The 23699-nt window shown below is 38.4% G+C and overlaps 1 protein-coding gene across 1 annotated transcript; it reads right to left on the bottom strand.

Annotated features, from left to right (window-relative positions):
- Positions 1-4661: 4661 nt before the first annotated feature.
- On the bottom strand, positions 4662-23226 carry KIF11 (kinesin family member 11). The gene is made up of 22 exons (XM_033065486.1): positions 23106-23226; positions 19992-20124; positions 19791-19888; positions 19631-19709; positions 19113-19298; positions 18907-19031; positions 16291-16381; positions 15905-16147; positions 15696-15791; positions 14986-15074; positions 14383-14470; positions 13434-13622; positions 12053-12260; positions 11614-11786; positions 11207-11329; positions 10129-10287; positions 9592-9731; positions 8661-8940; positions 7322-7544; positions 6956-7098; positions 6535-6651; positions 4662-5865 (listed from the first exon to the last, which is right to left on the bottom strand). The coding sequence occupies exons 1-22, from the start codon at positions 23183-23185 to the stop codon at positions 5743-5745; spliced, it is 3186 nt and encodes a 1061-aa protein (XP_032921377.1). The 5' UTR covers positions 23186-23226; the 3' UTR covers positions 4662-5742.
- Positions 23227-23699: the final 473 nt, after the last annotated feature.

Genomic DNA, 23699 nt, shown 5'->3' with positions numbered 1-23699 from the left:
TTGTCCTACAATGAAAATCAATTGTCAACATAAGCTATGGTTAACATCTAATAAAACAGCCCTCTGTAAATCCATGATTAATAAGATTGGCTTCTGTATTAACTAACAGGCATCATAAAATGTTCTTCCTTCCAATAATTTGTATATTCAAGGTTCATCCTGCTGGACTGAGTTTCCTAAAATAAACTGTTTGAGTGAATGAACAAAATTTTGGCACCTATCATTATTATATTATAACCACTTAAATATATATCTGTGCCTGAATGGTTTCCAAATTAATGTCATATTTTAATTAAGTCAGAGAAGATGGTGGCTATAACAAATGATAAGTGATTCACTACTTTGTTTCCTTTACCTTCTGAACATAATGACAATGCTGCTTAGGTTTTAGTTTGAGCGTTAGAGGAAGCTAATTGAAACGTGAAAAACCAATTTCCCAAAACAATCTTTACATATGACAGGGATTACTTAAGCTCTTCTGTGTCACCAAAATACCCCCAAATCAACAATAAAACAAAATCCACCTCTCCAAAACCAACCAACCAATTAAAAAAACCACATCAAAAAAACCCCAACCACCAAGCCCAAAACACCTCAACCCAAAAACCCAAATTGGAATCTAGTCCATTAGAAACATGTTCACAAATTTCTATTTCCAAAGTGGGAGCAGTGGTGCTCAGATTCAGCATGAAGTTATGTACCAGACAGAGGATATATCTCTGCCCTCCCTGTGCCACACACTTTGCCTAAGGACTGGAGTGATACAGCGGCCACTGCAGGCAGTGCTAAGCTTCAGCTGAATTTGGGTCTAGTTTTTAAGTGCACAACAATAACTTCACACCTATCCTGAAAGATCCCAAAGTCATTTTACAAAGTAGGGGAAGTAGATATGCCTGAAGTACCTATAAAACAACACACAGAACTAGGCATGAAAACTACTTCCCCCCTTGCCCAGACAAACCCTTCAAAATACCACAGAATCTTTTGGCCAATATAGACCTAACAGGGCCTTTGATTGCTTTGTGGGGTTTTTAGGCATCATGTTCACTCTCAGTGTGTACTTTGGAAAACGGAGATTCTGATCCTTCATCTTACTACTTTACTGCAAGTCAAGTGATTGTAGCAGAATTAGCAAGACTGGACCTGTCATTGACACCAGTCGTTATTATTACTTGAATGGAGGAAGAAAAGCATGTTACTGTGTGTTTAATCTGTTTGAAAAATGCTAAAGAAGCATACATTAGCTCCTGTTAGATGTTATTTTTTGCTTTACTAAACTTCCATGTTAATTTGGAAAAAAACATTTTTAAATTAACTTTTGGCAATGAAAAAAAATTCTTTATCATATAAATAAAAGAAGCTTTATTGCTCTGGACATTCTCAGAATAAAATTATATATATATATCTAGAATACATATATTACGTATATATACGTTGACAAGAACTGGGAAGCTCTAAAAAAATCGAGTGTACTTTTATGTGATCTGTTTATTTCATTCTTTTATTTGATAATTTTTAATAAAAGAAATGCACTTATCAAGTTCAAAGTTTTGGTCATTGTGCCTCATTCTCTGAAGTACAATGATTAGGTTATAAACAAACCAAGAGTGACAAAAGCATTTCAAGTACAACTAAGGAATTCAAGGGAATATTTATATAGGTTTAATATTTACAAGAAAAAGAAAGTAATCCAGTTAGCTTCCATTATTTAAAAAAATTTAACTTTGTGCCATCTGGAAATTGACAATCATCTCATAAAGCTGTAGAAAGCTGGAAAAATAAAACAATTTTCAGACCTAGTATACAAGAGGCAGTTTGTTTCCAACCTCTTCCCTGATGAGAGACTGCTAGACCAAGCATTTGCTCCTTTTTATCTGTCTGAAGAGCACTTGTGCAGCTCTCTAACCATGCCCTCCTATTGGTAGCTAGACCCTTTTCTAGGAAGCCAGAGTATATTAGCTGTATAGAAATATAACATCCTAACACAGAAATGCAAGCATTCACTTCACTGCCTTCGCTGTGCTCGTACTTTTAACAATTTCTAGACTGAGCAGGCAACGCTGCTTGGATTGATCTTGTGCTCACCCTCCAGGCACAGCCTGCTTTGCTAGGTGGTCTGCATCCCACCTATAGAACCCTGTCACTTAAAGCCTATGAATGCAAAGCATAGCATGATTTACTGCTGTTTAACTTTATAAAAAGTAACTGCATGGGTGGGCATGCAGTTTATAGAGCATTGCCCTCTACCATAAAAAGTAGTTTGTAACAGAAAGAAAAAAATAGAAGTCAAATGGTTGTAAACACTTGCTTAAAATGCATAAATTTTAAAATACATTGTTAGCAAATGTACTTCTCCTGGTTTTAATGCTCTCAAACATTAGAACTTTCTTTTCTCCCTTAAATCTCTTTTTGATGAAAAAGGAATGTTAACTTTATTTTTCCAGTTCTTCCTGGTTTAATTTTTTTATTACTCCAAAGAGTTAAAGGCTTCCTCTTGTTTCCTCTGCCCTTTTAACAGCTAATTGCTGAGTGACACCTAACAGAAAAAAGAAATGCAGTCTAGCAACTCTGCACCTTCTCCTCACTCCTCTCTAGCCCCACGCAATTGTTTGATACCCAAAATAAAGGCAGTCATCAATAGCAGCCAGTCAGCTAGGTCTTTTCTCTCTTCAAATAAACATTGCATCCCCCAACAACTCTGTGCAGCAAGTGCTGCAGCTCCCTGATTTCCAGGAGGAAGCAGGAAGTTTCCTTTCCTTGCTTTCCTCCTGCCTGCTCATTTTTCACTTGAAAAGGAAGCTGATGACTCTACTGTCTGTGCTTCTTGTGGCCCTCTTACTGTTGCCTGCATTTCACCCTTTACAAGCATTTTAACTTACTTTTCCTTATTTAATTTCCTCACATTGTATTAATGTACCCAAGTTTGTTGTTAAATCAAGAGCTGTTTCACTTAACCATTAATCTAGAATCCAAACAGCACTCATCAGATTAATTAGAACACAGCCATACACTACAGCCCCAGTCACTAGAACTCTCCCTCACGCTCAGCTGGCTTAAGTCAGTGTGGGTGTGACCTGGCTAATTATTCTGCGGAAATGGCTTTGCACTCTTTTTGTAAAGGATGCCTTACACACGATAAAATCAAACCACAAGGTAAGTTAGTCTGGACAATGCCATTTCTCCCCTCTGGGTTAGATCTGTGGTTACAACAAGTGCACAGAAGAAACAACTGTTGCTTTTTCTTACCTTTCTTTTTGTTTTGACATACATCATACAATACACCAAAACAAATTACTGTTGGTTTCTGCTTTCTGCTTTGGACAATGCCCATGTGGTGAGGAACAGAGAGCAGGCCAGGACAAGAAGTTGGCTACCAAGAGGGTCAACTGACCCCACAGTAAAGCACAAGACATGCACTAGATAATTTTTTACACAAAAGCGGCTCTTCACAAAGCAACCCCTACTGAAGCTTGAGTACAGAATTCTCCATACAGAAGTATAAATTCAATGCTTGATTTTAAAACTGTTTTTTTGACAGATGCTTGAGGAAAAGTTTGGCAAACCCCATATTTCCAAGTCCTGGTTAGCAGCCAGTACCTGAGCTCAGACCAACCTTTAGTGTTAGGGCCATCTAGTGGGAGACGAGACACAGACAGGGAGGCCAGGACATGTTATGCATCCAGATTTTTCATCTTATTCAGCTGTGGCGTGGCCTCTGCAGACCTGGGCCAACAGAACAATGACCAGCAGATCACTGCCAGTGTTGCAAACAAAGGACAGCACGACTTTGTGGGCTGCTTTAGAAAAAGTGTGAAGCAGCCCTTGAAATTCCTACAGCTGCTAAGGAAAGCAGGCTGTGCCTACACTGCAGGAACCAAACAGTCAAGGTAGAGCATTTCAAAGAGGATAAAGACAGGGAACACAAAACATGGCATGATTTTGTGGCTGCAAGCCTGCTCACTTACTGGCTATTCCAGTTTGTTTGTACATACTAATCCTTGTCAATTCCACAGGGAAAATGCAGTAGGGTGAAAGGCTTGTGCAAGCCTCTCCCACTTGGCTTAGGCTATTCGACACATGTGGGATCAGTGCTTGGGGTTGAATTTTAGTTAATAAAGGATTTCTTGAACCATTGTGGAAGACTATGCTAATAATGAATTGGTGTTAACAGGCATGTGGTGCAAGAAAATGGATCCTAGAGTTTGGAGAATTAAGCCCATTAAGTTTTAGGTGCCACAATTTGACAATACTCCAAACACATTGAAGAGAATCTTGCATCTTTCAGTGTTTCAAGCCCTCTACAGTAGAAGAAAGACTCAGTAGATAAGGTAGGTGCCACGATGATATACTAAGCTGCCTCCCACTTAACCCAAAAAACCTAAAGCAAAGCTGTATTTGTGGTTCTTAGACATTTAAAAGGGAATTAATGCTTTTCCCTCCTGCTATTGGACTGTCAGAAAGCAATTAGCTTTGCCCACAGCTGTGAAAGAGGATAAATAATAAGAGGCAAGACAGGTCTTCAGACACAACTGATTAATGGCCTTCCTCATGCTACAGTTCAGAGAATGACTGCAAGGGTCACTTCAAATGATGTCCTTCTGGCTCTAGCAGGACTGCAAAGTGCTGTCTGAAATGTGTCCAGGGTATAACTCACTGACATACTTGGTCAAAGACAAATAAATACATGGATCACCTACTTGAAGAAACATTAATGTTAAGCCTGCAAACTCAATACAGAAAAGTGAACAATCTTCCAAATCATGTTTGGACAATTATCTAAGAATAGTGCTTTAATATAATTAAGGTTGCCTTCAGTGTCTCTCTCTACTCCCATTCATCTACTTCTTTGGCATGCTGCAGCTTGAAGTTTTCCTCAAATCACCAAGGGAGAAGCGTGAAAAGAACAGCTGGTCAAATGCTCCTGTAGATTACTGTAAATTCACTGTTATTATACAACACAGAAGCTGCATTTGTAACCAAGTTTGCATGTTTTAATTTTAAGAACCTTAGATCTTAAAGAAATGCTGCCAGTTTATGGATACAGAACCTGATACATTGTGTCCCAATCAACACCTCACATCTGCAGTTAAGAGGAAGAACAGCGAGATTCAAACAAAAAGCCCTAGACCCACAGCAGTAAGATTTCACAGAATAAAGAGGCACTGAAACAAAGGTATTGTCTTTTGTGAAACAAGGGAGAGAACTATCTTCTTCTGACAGCACCAGACTTATGACATAGCTGATAATGTTTTAGCTAAATTAAACCTAGCACCACATAAGTTACATAAGTTTGTTTTACTCTGTACATTTGTTTTCCATGTATTAATTTATTTGAAATATCACAGAAAAAAGGGGAGGAACTGTAAAAACATCACATATAAAACCAGAACACTTATTTATAGCTAATTAATACATCAAATGGTAACTCATAATGCTGAAAAAGCGTATTTCCACATTCCTTTCTGGTATTATAGAACTACTGAGAAACAAAAAATTTCTTACTTGACAACATACATATAAATTTAACATAAAAGCACCATAATCTGCAGGGTTTTTTTTCCTTAAAACTTTGCAAGCTGCAACATATAAAAATAGGACCAAAGCATGAGACTGAGCAGGGAAATATTTTGATTCAATTTTGCATCACTATATAGAGACACTGAGAATAACAAAAAAAAGTTATGGCTCAGTAAGACAGTAAGATAGAAATATTTACAAACAGGGATCTGCAGAGGCTGTATTTTAGTTCAGCAATCTTAAAGGATGCTTAGATTTCTGAAGAAACTCTTCTGTCATATCCTCCATTTTGTTCTCCACTGAAGCTGCAGATTTGTTCTCTTTACCTTTTTTGACACTTCTTTTGTGCTGGGATTTAAAGAAAATACCCAATGTTAAGAGAATACAAAAAATTAAAGACTTCTTGCTCATGTGCAATGCAGTACGTAGTGTTCTGAGAAAAAAAAAAAAAGGAGACAATTCCTAGAAAAGGTTCCTAATATATTGCATTTACTAAAGAGATTGACTGTAGACATACAGAAGCTCAGCAGCTATTTTTAAAGGGTCCACAGTAAGAAAATATGCTCTCCCTAGCAAGAAAACCCCTAGTTTACAGATACACTGGTGGAGCAAAAGGATCAGAAGCAAATAAGTAAAAAACCACCAACCCCATGCAGACTTAAGAATGCCAGTATTTCTGTCAGGCCTCTAAGAAAATACTGCATGTATGTCCAACTCTTCCATTAACACACGTCTAGAAAAATTATGACAATTCTCTTTATTCAAGATTATTTGCTGAGGAGTTTTCAACTATCTGCCCAGCTTGTCAGATATCTGCGTTATTTTATCCACTATTAACTGCTATCAGAATCTGCTGTTACTTTAGCACAAGGTTAACAAAGCATTATCTACAGGATTTGAACAAGTTGTGAGACTACCCTAAAATATAAGAACTAACTTGAAACTACAGCACTGTTATGAAACAATAATATTTCTTCTCTCAAATACACAGCTGTTTTGTTTATTTGTGGAAGTTACCTGAAAAAAAGGAATGCCACCATTTGTGTGGCAATATATATTTGTATCCATTAAGTAATTGTCACAAGTGACATTTTCACTGGGTTCTTGCAACTCTCCTTCCTCTTCCAACAGGTTCTAAAACAGAAGTTTTTCAGAAATATGTATTTAATGTATGAATTTCCTCAATGAATGCATTAAGCATGATCAGAACAATGATTTTTGAAAAACAGGAATGAAATCTAAATTATTAATATCCTTGTTTATTTTTCAAGAGATTGTATTTGTCAAAAGCTCAGCACACTTGACTCCAAGTACACTGTAAATCACAAAGGCTACAACAGCCCTGGGGCTCCAGTCAACTCTCCACAAGGGAATGGAAAAATCTCAAAGATGTGAAGCCTTCATTCAAGAGCCTCAAATTTGCCATTCATATACATACCTGACCTGCATTATCCTCCACCTCGTTTACCATATCATCAAAATTTCGTTGCTTTTGCCTTAATTGCTCCAGAATTAATTCCCGGGGCTCTGTTCTCACGAGTGTGACTGGATAGAAGTAATCTTTTCTCTGTGGAGTTGTCCCTTTAATGAAGATTATACACTTTTCAGTGTTTGCTTTAATTTCAGATTCCAAATTTTACATCAACTTATTATAGAAATCATGCTTGGTTCAGTCACCCTTCTTTGCATACATATTAAAAAAGGTGTAAGGCTCCCAGTTATGCTCCCATTAACCTTCACTTATGAATTCTGGAACTCAAATTTTCTGTAAGACCATTCTGGCCCCAACCTACTTAATAAATACCTGTTGGAACATCCACTTTGAGATCCTTTTGCAGGAAACCATTAACCTGAGTTAGCCCATGCTGTACTTCCTCCTTAAGTGCCTGCTTCTGCTCCACAAATATCTCCTGATCCACCTTTATCTGATCCAGAAGGCCATTTAGCATCTTCCCCTCAGCAGCCTTTTGTCTGCCAATGTGGTCAGCAATTTCAGCTACTGCTTTATCACAGCTTTCTTCATTTTTCTGAAAACAAAAAAAAAAACCAACCCAACTGAAAACACCAAGTTCACAGGAAAGGTAAGACTCTGGCCGCTTTACTAAGATGTGATGCAGGATTAATGATATGACCTGAAACGAAACAACTGAGACCTCAAATTGAGAAGTTTCAGTGCTAGTTTTACACTGTCATTTTGAGAGCTATCTTCAGAAGAGAGTCAGTTTCTTAGAAAGTATGATCATTTTAGAAAGCCAGTCACAAGAATAAAGAAGATGCCATATGGCTCAGATCAGACTCCTCATGCTTCTATGCACAAACCCTGCACAGAATCAAGATATTCAATTGAACATGAACATCTTACAAGCACTAGAACCTTTAGGCATTTGTAGAGGAAAAGGAAAATGTGTTTTCAGCCATTCCCATTGAAATGAAACTCCTGAAGTATTCAGCAGGCACAATAGATAGAGATGTCTTGACACCACAAATGCTTTTAGTTTAGAGTTGGACTTCATCCTCGGAGATCCCTTCCAACTCAGAATATTCTGTGTGAAGGAAGTTTCTAGTTGAGTTTTTCCTTCTGAAAATTCACAAAATATTGTATTTGCCTATTACAACAATAAAACAGGAGTGGAACGTGAAATTGTGAAGGAAATCTAAAAAAACCCCAAAACAAACATGAGAGAGAAACTCTTAAATGAGGCCAGAACTTGTATATACTTAAAAGGAATGTTTTCTCCCACATTGATTCAATCTGACCAATAAAGTCATTTGCATCCTCCAGAAAATAGCCTGCATTTGATCACTGTGCATCTTCCAAGGACAGTACTGTATATAATGCTTTAGAATTAGAGATAAACACTACCAAGATGATGTAAAATACTCAGGTTACAAGTACAAGTTAGTTGCATGGCATTAGTCATTACACCCTTTTTTGAGGTTATGAGCACTTGAATTCCAAGTCTTCCTCTTAATTCAGGCTTTTGATTTCCTCTAATTACATCTTCTTAAGTTCAGTAACAAAACTGCTATCAAAAAAAACCAGTTTTGTTTTGACTATAACAGAAAACTTTTCTCTCCTGTACAAATTCTGCATGAAAGTTTGTCTCAGGATGTTGCATTAGACTACAAATTACTGTAGGTACCTTTTGTAAATACTGAAATTGCTGTTTCTCATCCTTGAATGACAATAGCTGCTGATTAGTAAAGTTGGCCATCTGAGCAGTTGTAAATTCACCCCATGTATTGGTATCCTGAGACACATTTTTGAGATTGATGAGAAGGTGTTGACAGTGGTCATTGGATTCTTCCAGCATTGTCTTGTTTTCAGCATTTATGCCCCTGAGCTCTTCAGAGAGATTATCCAGAAATGCAGTAAATCTGCTGTGATTGGAATTTGTACTGCTGACTAGGTCTGTAGTTTTCCTGCAACAACATATTTGTAGGAGTTCAGAGATTTTGAAAGGTAGATTTTAACACATATACTTTTAGAAATATGAGACTAGAGCCAGTGAAATAGCACAGTTCTATCAAACCAGTAAATTATAATATTGCTGTTCCACTTAGTAAATTCACAGCACCAGCAGCAGTAGGTTTCCTAAAAAAGAAAAACCAAACAAAATCCCCATCAACCAAAAAAACCCAAAAGAGAACCAAATAGACCCTAACTATAAACTAAAAAAAAACTCTAGCAAGAGTTTAGTTGCAATTGAATGAAATATATTGCAACAGATATTTTGCTATGCTTCAAGCTAAACCTTTATAATATGGAGTTCTGAAGTCCAGACACTGAGGGACACTCCTCAGCATATTGCTCCCAAAATGATACTTTCTTATCACAACATGCTCAAGAGAGACAAGTTCAAGGGCAAGCCTTTTGTTCCCCAGTAGTAAACTACTGTTTACTCTGGGGAAAGGCCAACTATGATCTACACTCCGTGGCAGAACCCAGCTCTAACATACAGGCCACGACCAGCAGGCTTTATAAGCGCATAAATAGGAAGAGCATTCAATTTTGAAGTTCTCTTCATATATAGTTTATCTCCATAAGTGTACAGCAAAAAAAGTGCTCCTTACAGGTGTACATTTTCTTGCATAGCAGTAATGGTGGTCTTTAGGCTTCCATTTTTTGTGAGTACATCAGTTAAGTTCTTCTGAGTCTGCTGAGCAAACAGGTCAAGCTGGCTTTGCAGTGAAGACATCAATTCAGCTGCACTCTATCAAGAAAATTACCACAAGTTTCACTGTTATTCTGCAATTTTTAACAGTCTTAAAGGGTATTTGATTGCCTGAATTAAAAATGCAGAAGATGCAGTTTTGCAATTCTAAAGCAGAAGGTACAATTTTCGTGTAGCGAAGATACAGACACTTGGCTTTTGGAGACATACGTAAATGCACATATACTGGATATACTCACAGCAAGGGGCAGGGGTTTTGCTATATTCCTACATAAACTACTTAAAGTAGCCTAACAAAAGCTGAACAGAATTAGGATCAAGTTACTGTCCTCCTAATATTTTTTTCTGAAGGAAGTGTAATGGTTTGCTACCACATAAGAGTGTAAAGCACGCAATCGCACTGGGTGTTTGGGATGTTTTCTTACTCTAAGGATACCTTTCTATGTGCCAACCTCGTCATTTCCACTTCTTCTTTTAAACTGTCACAGTTATGCTGAAGCTGAGCAAAGCCACTGGCTGTTTCTTCCTGTATTTTTTTCAGAGTGAGAAAAAGATCTCCAAAGAAGGCATCCATTTCCTTTTTATGGCCCTCCATCTTAAAAAAACAAAGTTTTTCTTAGTTAGATTTTTATATCTTTATTTAAGAAACTGATATTTTTCCCTAGCATAACTGGCATATAGAAACAAACTCTACCCCAAGGAAATGTCAAAAAGGCATAAATAAAGTATTGTGTGTAGAAGGCAGAAAGTCACACTCGGAACAATCTAAAGTTTGAGACTGGAACTTAGTGTGGGGGCTATTCCACACACAAAATTTGACATGCAAGGTAAACAAAACAGAAAAGTAGACAAGGAACAGCAAGAGCTAGTAAGCCACAGGTTATCTGCTGTCTAAGTCTGAAAACCAATAAAAAGCTTCCAGACAAAGGGAGCTGATTACTTGTGAGTTGTAATTGACAAGAAGGGAAAATGTTTCAGTAAAAGAAACAGGTCACCAGAAACAAAAACTTATTTTTGACAAAATGGGGGAAAAAAAACAAGAAAGAGGCTGCAGTTCAACACAGGTATCACAAGATGGACTAGAACTATAACTTGAAGCAGAGGGCTTCAATAAGTCCAGTATTGTTTACACTTATGCACATATGTTTCTGTTCACAAGATAAAGCATCACATTGCCCAGGAACCAAAAGGTTTTGTACAAAAGCAGAAAAATTTTGGAGTGCTAAGACTTGCTTAAGTTGATTTTTTTTCAGATTTCTAAAATACAGGGGGAGTGGATATTAAATGTATCATCAACTATTTGTTAAACATCCATGTTTTACCATTCTACTGTGGCACTTCAGCAAGCAGCTGTGCCAATATAGAGAACAAGCAAATTTACCACACTCAGGAGAGGAAAAAAGTCTTAAAGAAAATTAAAAGACAGAACTCATGGAGAAAAAAGACAAAGAACATACCTTTAAATTAAATAAAATAGAAGAGCACAAGCCAAAGAGGCAGTTTATGTGCATTACCTGGTCAGTCACAGCAGAATATTTCTTTATGTTACTCTGGAACTGACAGTTTAACCCCAAGACAAATTCTACCATTGGTGTCAAGCTATTTACTGCTCTTCCTAATCCAGTTTGATGCTCCTCCTAGGAAGAGAGAAAAAAAAAATTAAGCCAGAACATGGCTGTTCTTTCACCTACATTTGTAAGAAGCTACTATGCACACATTCTTGTGCTCTAACAGTATATACTACACAGCACATTACAGCTTGCGGGGGTGACGGGGAGGGGAAGTGGGGAGGGACAATCATCATCAGATGGTGAATCAGATACAAGTAAACAGCATCAGAAAAAATTCCATACATTTACAGAACCTCTTTTGATCAAAACCAGTTTCAAATATTTAAGCAGGAGTATGCAAATGTACTAACAATTAATCTCAGCAGCTCCGCTTTACAGTCAAGTGATAGATTCTCATGCTGTGTTATTTTTTCAGACATATGAGAAACTTCAGTAGACACCAATTCCTTAAGAGAGGCAAAAGATGCTGATACAACTGATGCTAGAGTATCTGTTGTAGAAGAACTGGTAGACAGGAGTTCACCTACAAAATAAATCCAGAGTTACAATTTTTTTAGAAGTTCCCCTGTAAGATCTCTTTTTATTACTCATCATCTTATTGCCCCTTACAGGAAGGCTGTGGATCATCCCAGACACATTACTACCATTATTACACATTATCCCAGACCATTATTACCAACACATTATGTCACATAAATAAAGCCATCTCTTTGCTAAAACAGATACATTTTAGGAAGTGGGTTTTGAGATTACTATAGGATGAACTGCTAATACAGGTATTACACTTACCTATAAAATTCGTGTAAGATGTCAACATCTGTTGCTGCTTCAAACTGTTTTCAGTAATTGAATCTTGTATTTTGCTGAACAAAGCATTCATATGTTCTGCAAATGTATTTTGGACAACAGCATTGTGCTGATCAACAGCTTTCTTACGGTCCAGTTTTGCATGGAGCCCAGATACATCTCTTGTAGTTTCTTCAACTGTACTTAGCAACTGTAATTTTTAAAGTTATTTAGTAGGTCTTTAAACAAGAAATCAAGCACATATTATATAAGGAACAGCAACAATAGTTCTGAGTTACAGAAGTTATCTCTCTAGGAACACAGGTATTTCCATTTACATCATCTAATTACAACTGTTTTGGACCCTGGTGTTAAGTCATTTATGCTTTTAGAACATGGGAAAAAGTTACCTACTAGAGACATTTGTTCTGGCTTTAAAATCAAAGCATTAAAAAATTATTTCCTCAGTATTTAAAGAATAAAGGTATAATTTATCGCAGAATAGTAACTGAAAAATACCTGAGCATTTCAATCTTTTTCCAAACAATCTGACAGTAAATATATTCTTTAATATAGTACTCAAGAGGTTTCTCATACTAGTCCAGTGATAAATAATTTAGAATTCATACAAATAGTGGAGTCCTGGTTTGTAGTGAGCATAAGTAATTTCTGTACCTATTTGTCTCAAACACTCCACAACCCACACATAAAAACCAGGCATTCCCTCCTAATCTTACAGGAATTCAAATAGAAAGAAATTGTCATGGTGCCTCAAGAAACAAGCTTCATCACTTTGAAGTATAAATAGCAGGACACCCTCTCTCTCCCTACCTCCAGTCTGTTTTGATAATTATGACTAATTTACAAACACATCAAAGCCATAGCCAAAACCGCAGAGGTGACAAGACATCACTATTCAAAGCTTTTTGCTATTTTTCTACCCCAATTCATAGAATGGTTTGGGTTGGAAGGCACGTTAAAGACTATTTAGTTCCAAGCCTCCTACCATGGGAAGGCACATGTCCCACTAGACCACGCCCTACAGGTAAGTATAATTTTCTGTTTTGCAGGACCAGTCATAAGATTTTGAAGGAACACTACTTATTCTGCAGAAAACCTCATGATAATAGATACCGCAAAGCACTGGAACTCCCAAGACGAACTGGTCTGAGGTAAATTCAGCTCCAGACCAACCAGAAGGTTTAGCAGTCAACTCTCAATATGAGCACACAGAAAGTCCTGCAATCTAATCCTAGTTTTCCATGTTAAATTCAGGTCTCGTCTCACTCACACCAAACTTTAGCAACAATTAGTTTCCTTGAATAGCCCATGAAACTCCCAAACACAGGAAGCATTTTACAATAGGTACAAGAATTGTGACAACCTTGCTAGCTGTGCCATGAAGTTCTTGTTCAGTATTTTCCAAAACTGAAACCACATATTCTTCTTCAGCCAACTGAACCTTGGTTTCTTGCAGATCTTTTTGTGTTTCTTCCAGTTCTTTCTCCTTGATTTGCAAGTCTGTTTTACACTGTTCAAGTTCATTTTTACTGACTCTGAATAGTTCAGTGACCTACATAGGAAAACAATAATCAAAAAGGCAACACCACTTTTTATAAATTTGACAATTTCACATCTCTCAAATTATGTGACAATGATAGAAGGCAAATTGTCATCTAGCAATGTAATTTCAGCTGTAGGACTCGGGTCTTAAACATTAGTAACAGGTTTGTATAATCTTTGTAATCACTGAAATATCAAGCCAACACCATTCTCACTGCAATAATCGCTTGCTTCCCCTCTCAAAGTACAAGAGCAAACTACTGCTGCAGCACAAGGAAAAGAATCCCACTGAACAAACATAACCAGATAGACTGAAAACAGTCAGTAAATCTGATTACACAGAGGAGTTACAAACAACAGCAAATTAATATCTACATTTCTCTTAAACAAGGAACTCCAATTTTCATGTGATTTGTTAAAAGGAAGCTCATGACCTCTCTCTCTTCACTCTTTGCCCCTAAGCAGATACCTGTTAAGTGAGATACCATTTCACAAGCAGACTTTTTGCTGAAAATTCAGCAAAGCAAATTATAGCAGCAGACATGAAAACAACTTTAAAAAAAAAGTATTGCAACCTGCAGTTTCATATACATTATTTCAAATTCCTAACTTCAATGACTAGGAAGCTTCCATTCTTGAACTTTAAGACCAACAACAAAAACAATCTTCTGACTGTTCTTTCCTCAAACTTTTTTCCTCCTTTCGAAAGGAAGAACAAATTTCTTCAGTTTTTTGGCAGATTCAAGCCACAGCTGAAAAACATCACTTACCCTTTTCACTTCTTCTTCCATGACACTGATTTTGTCAATATACTCTGTAATTTGTTCTTCCTGAACCGTCAGCTTTCCATTAAGGGCTCTCAAGGGAGGAATAAAATAAAGAAATTAGTCAAGTAAGAGGCAGTTTCAAGATTTTGCACTGCATTTTCAGTAATTTTGAAAAATAAGTATTGTTAAATTCTATAGAAATAACAGGTATTTTTTACTTAAGGCAGAAAAGATTTAAAACTAATTTATATTGTAAACTTTCTGTGCTAACTAGCCCTATTAAAAGTGAAGTTAAGTATATCAAGTTCACTTTCCTGTATTAGTTTCTATTAATACAGGGGAAACAAAAAAAGGTTGCATGTGTAAATTCACATACTGGGTAATGCTTATGGTAAGTTCCAAACATAAATTCCTCAGTACAAGCCTATTAGATTTTTTCTGCATAATAATTAATTTTGAAAGAAAAAGTTGACCAAACAGTTAAGTCTTCCTAAGTATCTCCAGCTTCCTGGATTAAAAATAGATCTGAAAGTATTTCTGTATAAAGATAGGTACCAGTATTTGAGATTTGTTGCTAGCTATTTTATAGAAATTTTGCAGACATACTCATAGTTTTCAATAGAAATATAGACTCCATTTTTCTCTCGAGCAGCAGCAAGGTCTCGCTTCAGACGCTCAATCTCTTCAGTGTATTCCTGCATAAAGAAACAATCACATGTAAACCCAAAAATTTCTATTTTGGTTTCAATATTCAGCTGAAGGGGTATTTCACAAAGGTAGTGCTCTACAGAAGTTTTGCATAAGCACAAGGGCAAAGCACTTCACCTCTTTTTAAGTTCAGTACAGCATCATTTAAATTCATAACATTGGATATATATTGGCAATATGTACAGCATTGTAACCCTCCATTTGAAGGTCATACTTGGTTGCATTTAGCAGCTTACAATGGGAATCACAGCTTCCTTAGGGGTAAGAGCTACTTTACATTGGTTCTTGTACTTGCTGATAAGTTCCTTTAATTCAGGCACTTTCAAGGGAAAGTGCAAAACTGCAAACATGTAATACCCACGGCCATAGCTAGTAGAAATAGCCTCTGTTCAACTTTAGTCTTATCAGCAGTTCCAATGTCTGCCGGGACCACTACTGTATCAGTGCAGCTCTAGTTTAAAAACATCAGATCAGTAACTAAAATCACTTCAGAAAAGCACTGCTACTACTTACAGCTTCTCCCAGTCATAACTCCTGCACAAAGACTACATTAACAAAAAGTCATGTCTAACCTGTAACTTCATTTTTTAAGATATATGCCTAGTTACCTTAATAAGAGCTCTTTTTGTTAGCTTCTGATTAACTTCAGGCTTGTTCATGATATTCTTTGCTCTATGGGCATATTCCAGTGTACTCAGTGTTTCCTGTGAAAAACAGATATAACACTAAGTCAACCTGAGGAATTAACTCGTATTTTTGTATCATTACCAAAATAGATTACTTATTTTAGGAATAGGTTTTCTGACTTTAAATTTACCTCGAGATTTATAGATGCAGGTGAAATTGTGGCAATTATTGATGTTTTTGTCCGTCCTCCAAGAGAGTCTTGAAGGATTCTTGTGAGTTTAGATTCCCTGTATGGAATATGAGGGGCTCTTTCCACTAGAGCAGTAATAACTCTTCCTAGTGTCAGCAGAGACTGGTTGATATTTCCAGCTTCACGAGCTCTTTTGTCAACGGCCCCAGATCGACCAATGTTTTCACTTCCTGCAAGATCAACCTGAAAGGCAGGTTATGCTTCTGTCTCAATAACCCTGAAGAATGCTTGCCCCAAAGTCTTTTTTCCTTATGACGAAAAAAACTGTAATAAACTCTAGTTTGTGGCTAAATATTCTATCAATGACACTTAATTCAAATACTTACCAAGTTTAGCTTTCCAATTTTAACAAGTTCTTCTCCATCCACTGTTGTTTCTTTCATATGGATGGTAATTGAAAACACAGAGTGGGAACGGCTGCAAAAGAAACCAGTTTCAGATGTTCCATTGAAGTCAGGTATCTAGTTGTTACATGACTGCTGCAAGTTCTGTTTTCTTTTATAGAGAATACATTCATCCCATGAACTACAGATTACATTTTCAATACACAAAGTTTTTCTGCCAAGTATAATTTTGTGTGTATATATGAACATGGTTTAAAACCAGTGATGAAACCAGTTGACATTTGACTCATTCAATCCTATAAATTTTATCTTATTTCAAGGAAAAGCAAGAGAAATGCCTTGGTTTTGCTTACATTTGTGTATTCTCAACTCACAAGCATCTCAGGAAAACTGACTTGCAGGTTTTTTTTCAGTCCTTATGCTAGGAACAGTTTCACAGAATGTAAGATTAAGGAACATAACTTTCTTCATGCAAGCTAAGAAAATTCAGCAACTAGCTGAATCCAACATTAAAAATTTAGAACTTCAGTTAACTTTTCAATCAAAAATAGTAATAGAGTTTAAGATCACAGAATCATGCAATGGTTTCATCTGGCTCCACCCCCCCTAACATGGGCAAGAACACCTTCCACTGTATCAGGCTACTCAAAGCCCCATCCAACATGGCCTTGGACACTTCTAGGGATGGAGCACTCACAATTTCTCTGGGCAACGCATTCCAGTGTCCACCACTCTCATAGTAAAGATGATCTTAGGTTGATTTTATACCTTTAATAATTTTTTGCTACAAGAAGCTGACATGCATAGAAAGCCATAGATGTCAAATTACACTAGTCTGACCATACATAAAACACCTCAGGTACAATAAACGCTCAAAATTCCCTGGAATCTCAAACAACATGAGTTCTGTGTTCCAGTCAGTGGTAGAAAATACCCATTTCCTTCCACCAGTCAACAGACATGCTCAGTATACAATACTGTCAGGATACACACCTTAGCATTGCAACACTGGATCACTACTTGTTAACAGCGATATAGATATCGCATCTGCAGCTCAAGAATGTGAAGGCAGTAATAAAAAGAATGCTATTTCTAACCCAGGTGTCTCTATTACATTCTATGACCTGCAACCATATGAAGCAGCCCTTACTGTCATACAATCTTATGCCCAACTTCCACAGCGTAGTTTGTGAATTTTACAGAAGTCAGATTTTGAAATGAGGATCTTGTGTTCATCTGTAAAAAGCAGATCTTCACAGTATTGTGAAATTCCAAACTTCAGTAACAAATCCTAATGTATCATTTTCTACTGCTGGTGAGGAGCGGAAAGGATACTCAAGACTCTTACACCAAGTTTATTTAGTAAATGGGACCAGCCAAAACACCCAATCACCTAGAACAGTTAGAATAAAGACAACCTGCCTCTCTGATATAGATATATCAACTAAACATCTTTCAAAATTGAAAGGAACTTTCTTTTTAAAACTGTACAGTACCTACTGCAAGGAGTATTTATCTCATGTTAGTACATGTAATGTGTTTCACTTATGTATCTGTCAGATTAAGGTCTTCTCTTTTCATAGGCATAGAAAACGTTGAAAAAGTTAACTTAGTAACTGAGTTTCACTTAAAACTTCAATATTCTAGATGCCTAATTAAGAACATTATGATGCTTTTATCTCAGCTAGAGTTAGGTGGAATCCCAGGGCTACTGTTCCAGATAGACACTGCATATTTACAAAGGATATATTAATTACAAAGCAGGCAAACTTTAAACCAGAGGAGAAGCTTATGTTAAAAACAATGCAGGGAGAAATAGCTTGTCCCTTTTTAACTGGAGAAGCAGTCAGATTTTATGATGCTTTGTACTGTTTTTGCAGGGTAGAGTTAGTTTTCTTCACAGTGGTTGATATGGTGCTGTGTTTTGGATTTGTGCTGCACACAGGGTTGGTAAGACAGATGTTGTCAGGGCTTTGCATGCTGTGACACTGGCAAAGAAGTTTAGAGTGCATGGGAAGTTGGGAGGAGACCCAGCCAGGACAGGTGACCACAAAATACCAAAGGGATACTCCAGACCATATGGCATCAGGCTCAGTATATAAAGTGGAGGGAAGAGGAAGGAAAAGGGGAGAGGACATTTGGAGTGATGATGACATTTGTCTTCCCAAGTCACCATTACACGTGATGGGGCCCTGCTCTCATGGAGATGGATTAAGAATGGGATGCAGTGAATTAATTTCTTGCTTTTGCTCGTGTGCATAGCTTTTGATGTCCCTATTAAGCTGTCTTTACCTGAATCCATGAGTTTTCCAGTTTTTACACTTCCAAATCTCTCCCCAAATCCTGCAGGTTGGGGAGTGAGTGGCCAGGTGGACTTGGCTGCTGGCATGATACCCCTTCATACACTCATTGTAATCATCCCACAGCATGTGATAAGAAAAAAATTGTAACTCTGGCTTTCTAACCCATGTTTGACAGTCTGCACTGTGATAGACAATCTCAAGATCATGTCATGTTTGCACTAACTTCTTACTTCTTCAGTAAGATTCTGTTTAAGAAAGAACAAAACAAGGTTACTGAAACAGGGAAGATTTGTACCTGGAATATGCGTTCATGTAAGTAGCTGCAGTTGTTCTTTTGGCTGCACCCCTTTCCAGGATTTGATAAACTTGATTCTTGTTGTGTACAGTTACTTCTTCCAAGCCTTTAATAATTACACCCCTCTGTCAGAAAGTAATACATGCTTGTTAGACATCTCTAAACAACCCTGAAAGCCTCAAGATAACAAATTTTGTAGCACTAACCTTGTTTCGAGGATCATCAAACATCTGCAGTCTTTCTCCAACATCAGGAGTAGGATTCAGAAGATCAAAAAGCTCCTCATTATAGATTTCCAAAAGAGAGACTTTCACTGAAAATTCCGTACCATTCTCTGTGAGTTTTTCAAATATTTGATGCAATGTACGGGGTATGATACCTGCTAGTGGATCCTATAAATTAAAAAAACCATTTAATTTATAAATATACTGAAAGAGATTTGGAGCTAGGGGGTAGAATTTCAACTAAACAGTCTGACTGGATATAAACAAGAACAAAGATGACCGTCCATATAAAAGTCAACAAGAGTTGAATGTAATACAGTAAAGATGCAAAGTTATCCTTTCCATATAAATGAATGAAATTATTTGTTGATCTACAAACATTTAAGGAAAGTCAGCTTCAGAATTTGGAAGGCATAAACTTTTGGTTGTCTTTAGCCTTCTACAGTTTTCAACTTTGAACCAGAGCATAGACAAGAGAAATCTCAGGAGTGAAAATATACCTCTTCCCAAGTATATTCTTCATTGGGTGACCGCTCCCCTTCCATTGTGAAGGTCTTACCAGTACCAGTTTGGCCATAACTGTGAGAATTAAAATAAGAATGTAAACAAGAAACTAAAAGACAAATAAAATTTCCTAGTACTAATTATCAGCTTACTTACGCAAACACTGTACAGTTGTAGCCCATAATAACTTCATCCAAAATGGGACACACAACACTCCGGTATACATCAATCTGCTTTGCCTGAGCTCCAAAAACCTATTGACACAAAGACAACACATCCCATTTAGCCATACAACAATGAATAACTTAAGTACTAGCTTGTTTCTAGAAGTCCCCAATTTGACAAGCAGTTACCAACCATATCAAACGTGTAAGTCTTTCTCGATGACTTATCTGTCACTCCCCCGGTGCGGACACTGACTTCCTTTCTTGCTTGATCACAGTCTATGACAGCATAGGAGCTCGCTTTAAGTTCTGAGGCATTAAAAGGCCTAAAAGGACAGGAGACAGGAATACTGGATTGAAATCATTGCTATCAAGAACAGAAAAAGATGAAGTAGTAATACCACTCAGTTTAAAGATCTCAAATAGTACAACTGGGTAAAAAGAACAAAGTTTTCATCTGTTTAACAATTGTTTAAGAAAAAATGCTGCAATTTGGCAGTTTACAGTCCCTGCTTCTCCTTTCATCCACTGCAAGACAACTCAGGCATCCATAGCTTTTTGTTATACACATTTTTAACAAGCTTATAACCACTTCCAACATCATATAGGTGTGCACATAGCTAACAGGCATCAGAGTATGCTCAGTTGCAGGGGGTAGAAGATTAAACATACCAAACAATTATCTAAATAAGAGCCTTAAAAAAATAGACAGTAGTTATACATACAAGTTAATGCAAGAGTGAATCAAATGCTGAGGACACAACACTCTAAAGCACCAAAAATACCAACAGACCCCACTAATTGCAGGGCAGTAAGCAGCAATATACCAGAACCTTTATAATAATGATGCACCTGAACAGTATTTAATAAGAGACAAAACATCAGACTTGGGGGGGGAAGTCCACATTAATTTAAACTCAGTCATAGTAAAAATGTTTAATAGAGGGACAAAAAAAATTTTGAACATTATGGTGAGCATCTTGTTTCACCACTAAGTTACGTAATTCAAACTTGGTGCACATCATTTCCTTTAAAGGGACATTTGCCACTATTTCTCCTGAAATGCATGGAAACACTCTAAAATGCATAAAATCCTATTTTGTTCTTCATTTAGTAGTGCTACTGCACTGAATATCTATACCACCTATATAGTTGACCTGAGCAAACAGCTTGAAAGCATAACTTCCACAATCTTATACTCTTTAACTTGACACTAGAAACTGCAGATGCTCTTTAAATTACAACGTCGAAGGAAAAAAAAAACCAAAACACAAGAAAATCAGAAGCACATGGCACCTCGAGTTTCCTGAACCTTGTGGCTAACATTTCTCCCTCAATACATCACTGAGGCTAAAGTGTCAGATTGCAAACAGACCATGGGACACTCAGGTCCAAGATCGACTGATGACAACAGATCACTAAAATCTTGTTCACAGGAGCAAGTTACAGCTTCAGTTTCATAACTTTTAAAATAACACAGCAATGAACATATCCTGCTCTGTAACCATATAACACTGAACCAGTCCATGGCAGGAGGTGCAAGAGCCCACAGCTGTGATATCAGGGTAACAATTTAGCTGGGTTGAAGCAGGAGTACAGATCACAACCATCACCACTACACAAGCAGATGCCTGCTGTGCCATGGAAACATTTGATCTCAGGTTGACCCCCTTAGGTATGAAGCACATTATGCATATTAACAACACTAATGTATGCATTTCGAGTTTCCAAATTCACATTTTACTAAAGCTCAGTAAACGTGTTGCTTGAAAAGACTTTTTTATATGCCTAGACTGATCAGGTTTTGGGAACAAATTAGGACACCAAAGAACACAGCTGCATCTACCTTATCTGTAAGGTAAGGAGAATCTGACTTGATGCAGAAGAAACATTTACTACTCAAACTGAAGCTATTAAAAAAATACAACAACTCTACAAAGGGCAAGAGCAAGGGTGGGCAAGGAAGTTTTAAGAGGCTAGAAACTAACCCTTGACATAGCAATTACCCTGTGAGCTAGAACAAAAGCGGAACACTCCACCTTGGACAGTCCTAATGCTACTTTCATAGTGAGCCTTATATTTAGTTAAAATAGATACTAATATTTGATAAAGCTATTCTAGAACAATTAAGAGAGATTAAAAGAAAACAGCTGCTCTTGGGAGTATTTCAAATCCAATTACTTCAAAAAACTTATTCTTTCGCAATAGCCTTGACTCACATCAACACTTTCACCAATCCCAAGTTTGTTTCAGAAGCTTTATAGCTGCATTGCAAAGATAAGGCTAAATTGATTTTAATTTCTATATTCATTGTGCATCTGTATAAGCAGAACTCGTAAGCTTGAGAGTATGACTGCAAAAGGCATTAAAACATAATATGTAAACTAGCATTTGCACACCTGGCTCAAAAAACCCCCAACTTCTAAAGGTGTTTCAAACACTATACATAATGCATTAGCAGTATTACAGTTTTAACATACACTGCTTTAAGATTACCTAAGATCTAGTATCAGTAAGCAATTCTTTAAAGCCGCCTCAGAATTACAAGGAGAACCTAATTGGTGGTACGTGAGATTGGTCACTTCATACCTAAAAAATAAATTCATCTCATCAACCAAGACATTTGGCTATTTTTATTTCAGCAGTGCACCTATCCCATTGCTTATCCCCTGGCAAGTCTGCATCAATGAAGTTACGTGACAAATATATCACAGGGGGCATAGCAACAATTTTAGTTGTTAAAACTCAGTGACTTCCCACAGGAGCTCACAGACAGGCAAAATTCAGCCTGGGTTTTCGTGTTTCTCGAATATCTTACTAATTCTACACAGTTCTTCTTGAGCTTCCTACGCAGCTTCACACCGTGTGTGCGCTGAACCAAGTTCGGAAGCTTCAGCTTTTCGCCTTTTGAAGCTCTAGGAAAGCGCTCATTACAGCCTTACTGCTGCGGAAGCGCCGCTTCCCCGCGGGGCACCCGGGGCCGCCCGAGCCGCAGAGCGGCGCCCGGGACAGGCAGCGCCCATTGCGGAGCCGAGCCCGCTCAGGGGGTACGGGCGGCTCCAGCCAGGCAGGCACAGCGCCCACCCAGAGTAGGGATCCGCAGCCAGGCACAGCAGCCCGACAGAGCCATAGCTGCACAGTGCCTGTCACACGGCGGCGGCGGCCTCGGCCCGCCGGCCCCGCGGGCTGTCCGAGGGCCGTGCAGAACGTCCGGGCCCGAGTCCCGCAGGCACCAACGCGGGACCTCCCCGGGGCTTGCCCGCGGACCGGCCCCCAACGCTCGCCCAGAGAAGGGCCCCGCACATACCTGCACCGCACCACCACTTGGATGTTCTTGCCCTTCTCCTCCTTCTTGGGACCGTTGCCCAGGGAGCCGAAGGCAGCCATGGCGGGACGGGAGCGAGACCGAAGCGCTGCCGCACGGCCGGAGCTCGGGTGGGCCGCGCGCGCCGCCGCCAGCGCTGCTTTGAACCGCGCACTGCCCGGCCCGGCCAATCAGCGGCGGCCCCGGGGCACCACGGGACGGATTTCAAATCCTGGGCCCCGCCCTCCGCACCGTGAGGTACCGACTCGGGGGATGAGGGCGGGCCGCGCTCCCTCAGGCCCTGTGCTGCCGATCCCGCTGAACTGTGACACGCTACCTGGTGACCCCCCCCGTACCTGCCAGTACCGCGAGGGGCCAGCAGGACAATGCGTGCCTTCCTCTACTGCTGCCGCTGGCACCCATGGGTCTGAGGGCAGCCAAACTCCTCGCCTGCCGTCATTCATCAACAGTCATATCATCCATATAGCCTTTTCTCCCTCCGGCCTTCCGTTCTTATGTCCTCCTAGCTCTCCAGCTGGCCCACGATTTCTTTAAACATTACGAAAAACACGCACACCTTGAGGAATGGAAACGTTA

Source organism: Catharus ustulatus, chromosome 8, assembly GCF_009819885.2.
Source record: "Catharus ustulatus isolate bCatUst1 chromosome 8, bCatUst1.pri.v2, whole genome shotgun sequence".
NCBI lineage: Eukaryota > Metazoa > Chordata > Aves > Passeriformes > Turdidae > Catharus > Catharus ustulatus.
The sequence above is the reverse complement of the archived record's forward strand: the minus strand, read 5'-3'. Positions and strand labels throughout refer to the sequence as shown.

Excerpts from the sequence above, each read along its gene's own strand:
- KIF11 (XM_033065486.1), bottom strand. The coding sequence starts at position 23,185 with ATGGCTGCCTTCGGCTCCCTGGGCAACGGTCCCAAGAAGGAGGAGAAG. Across the intron at positions 8,941-9,591 it reads ATGCAAGAAAATGTACACCT|GAAAACTACAGACCTAGTCA; the intron begins GTAAGGAGCACT and ends ATGTTGTTGCAG. Across the intron at positions 6,652-6,955 it reads TGGAGGATAATGCAGGTCAG|AACCTGTTGGAAGAGGAAGG; the intron begins GTATGTATATGA and ends CTTCTGTTTTAG.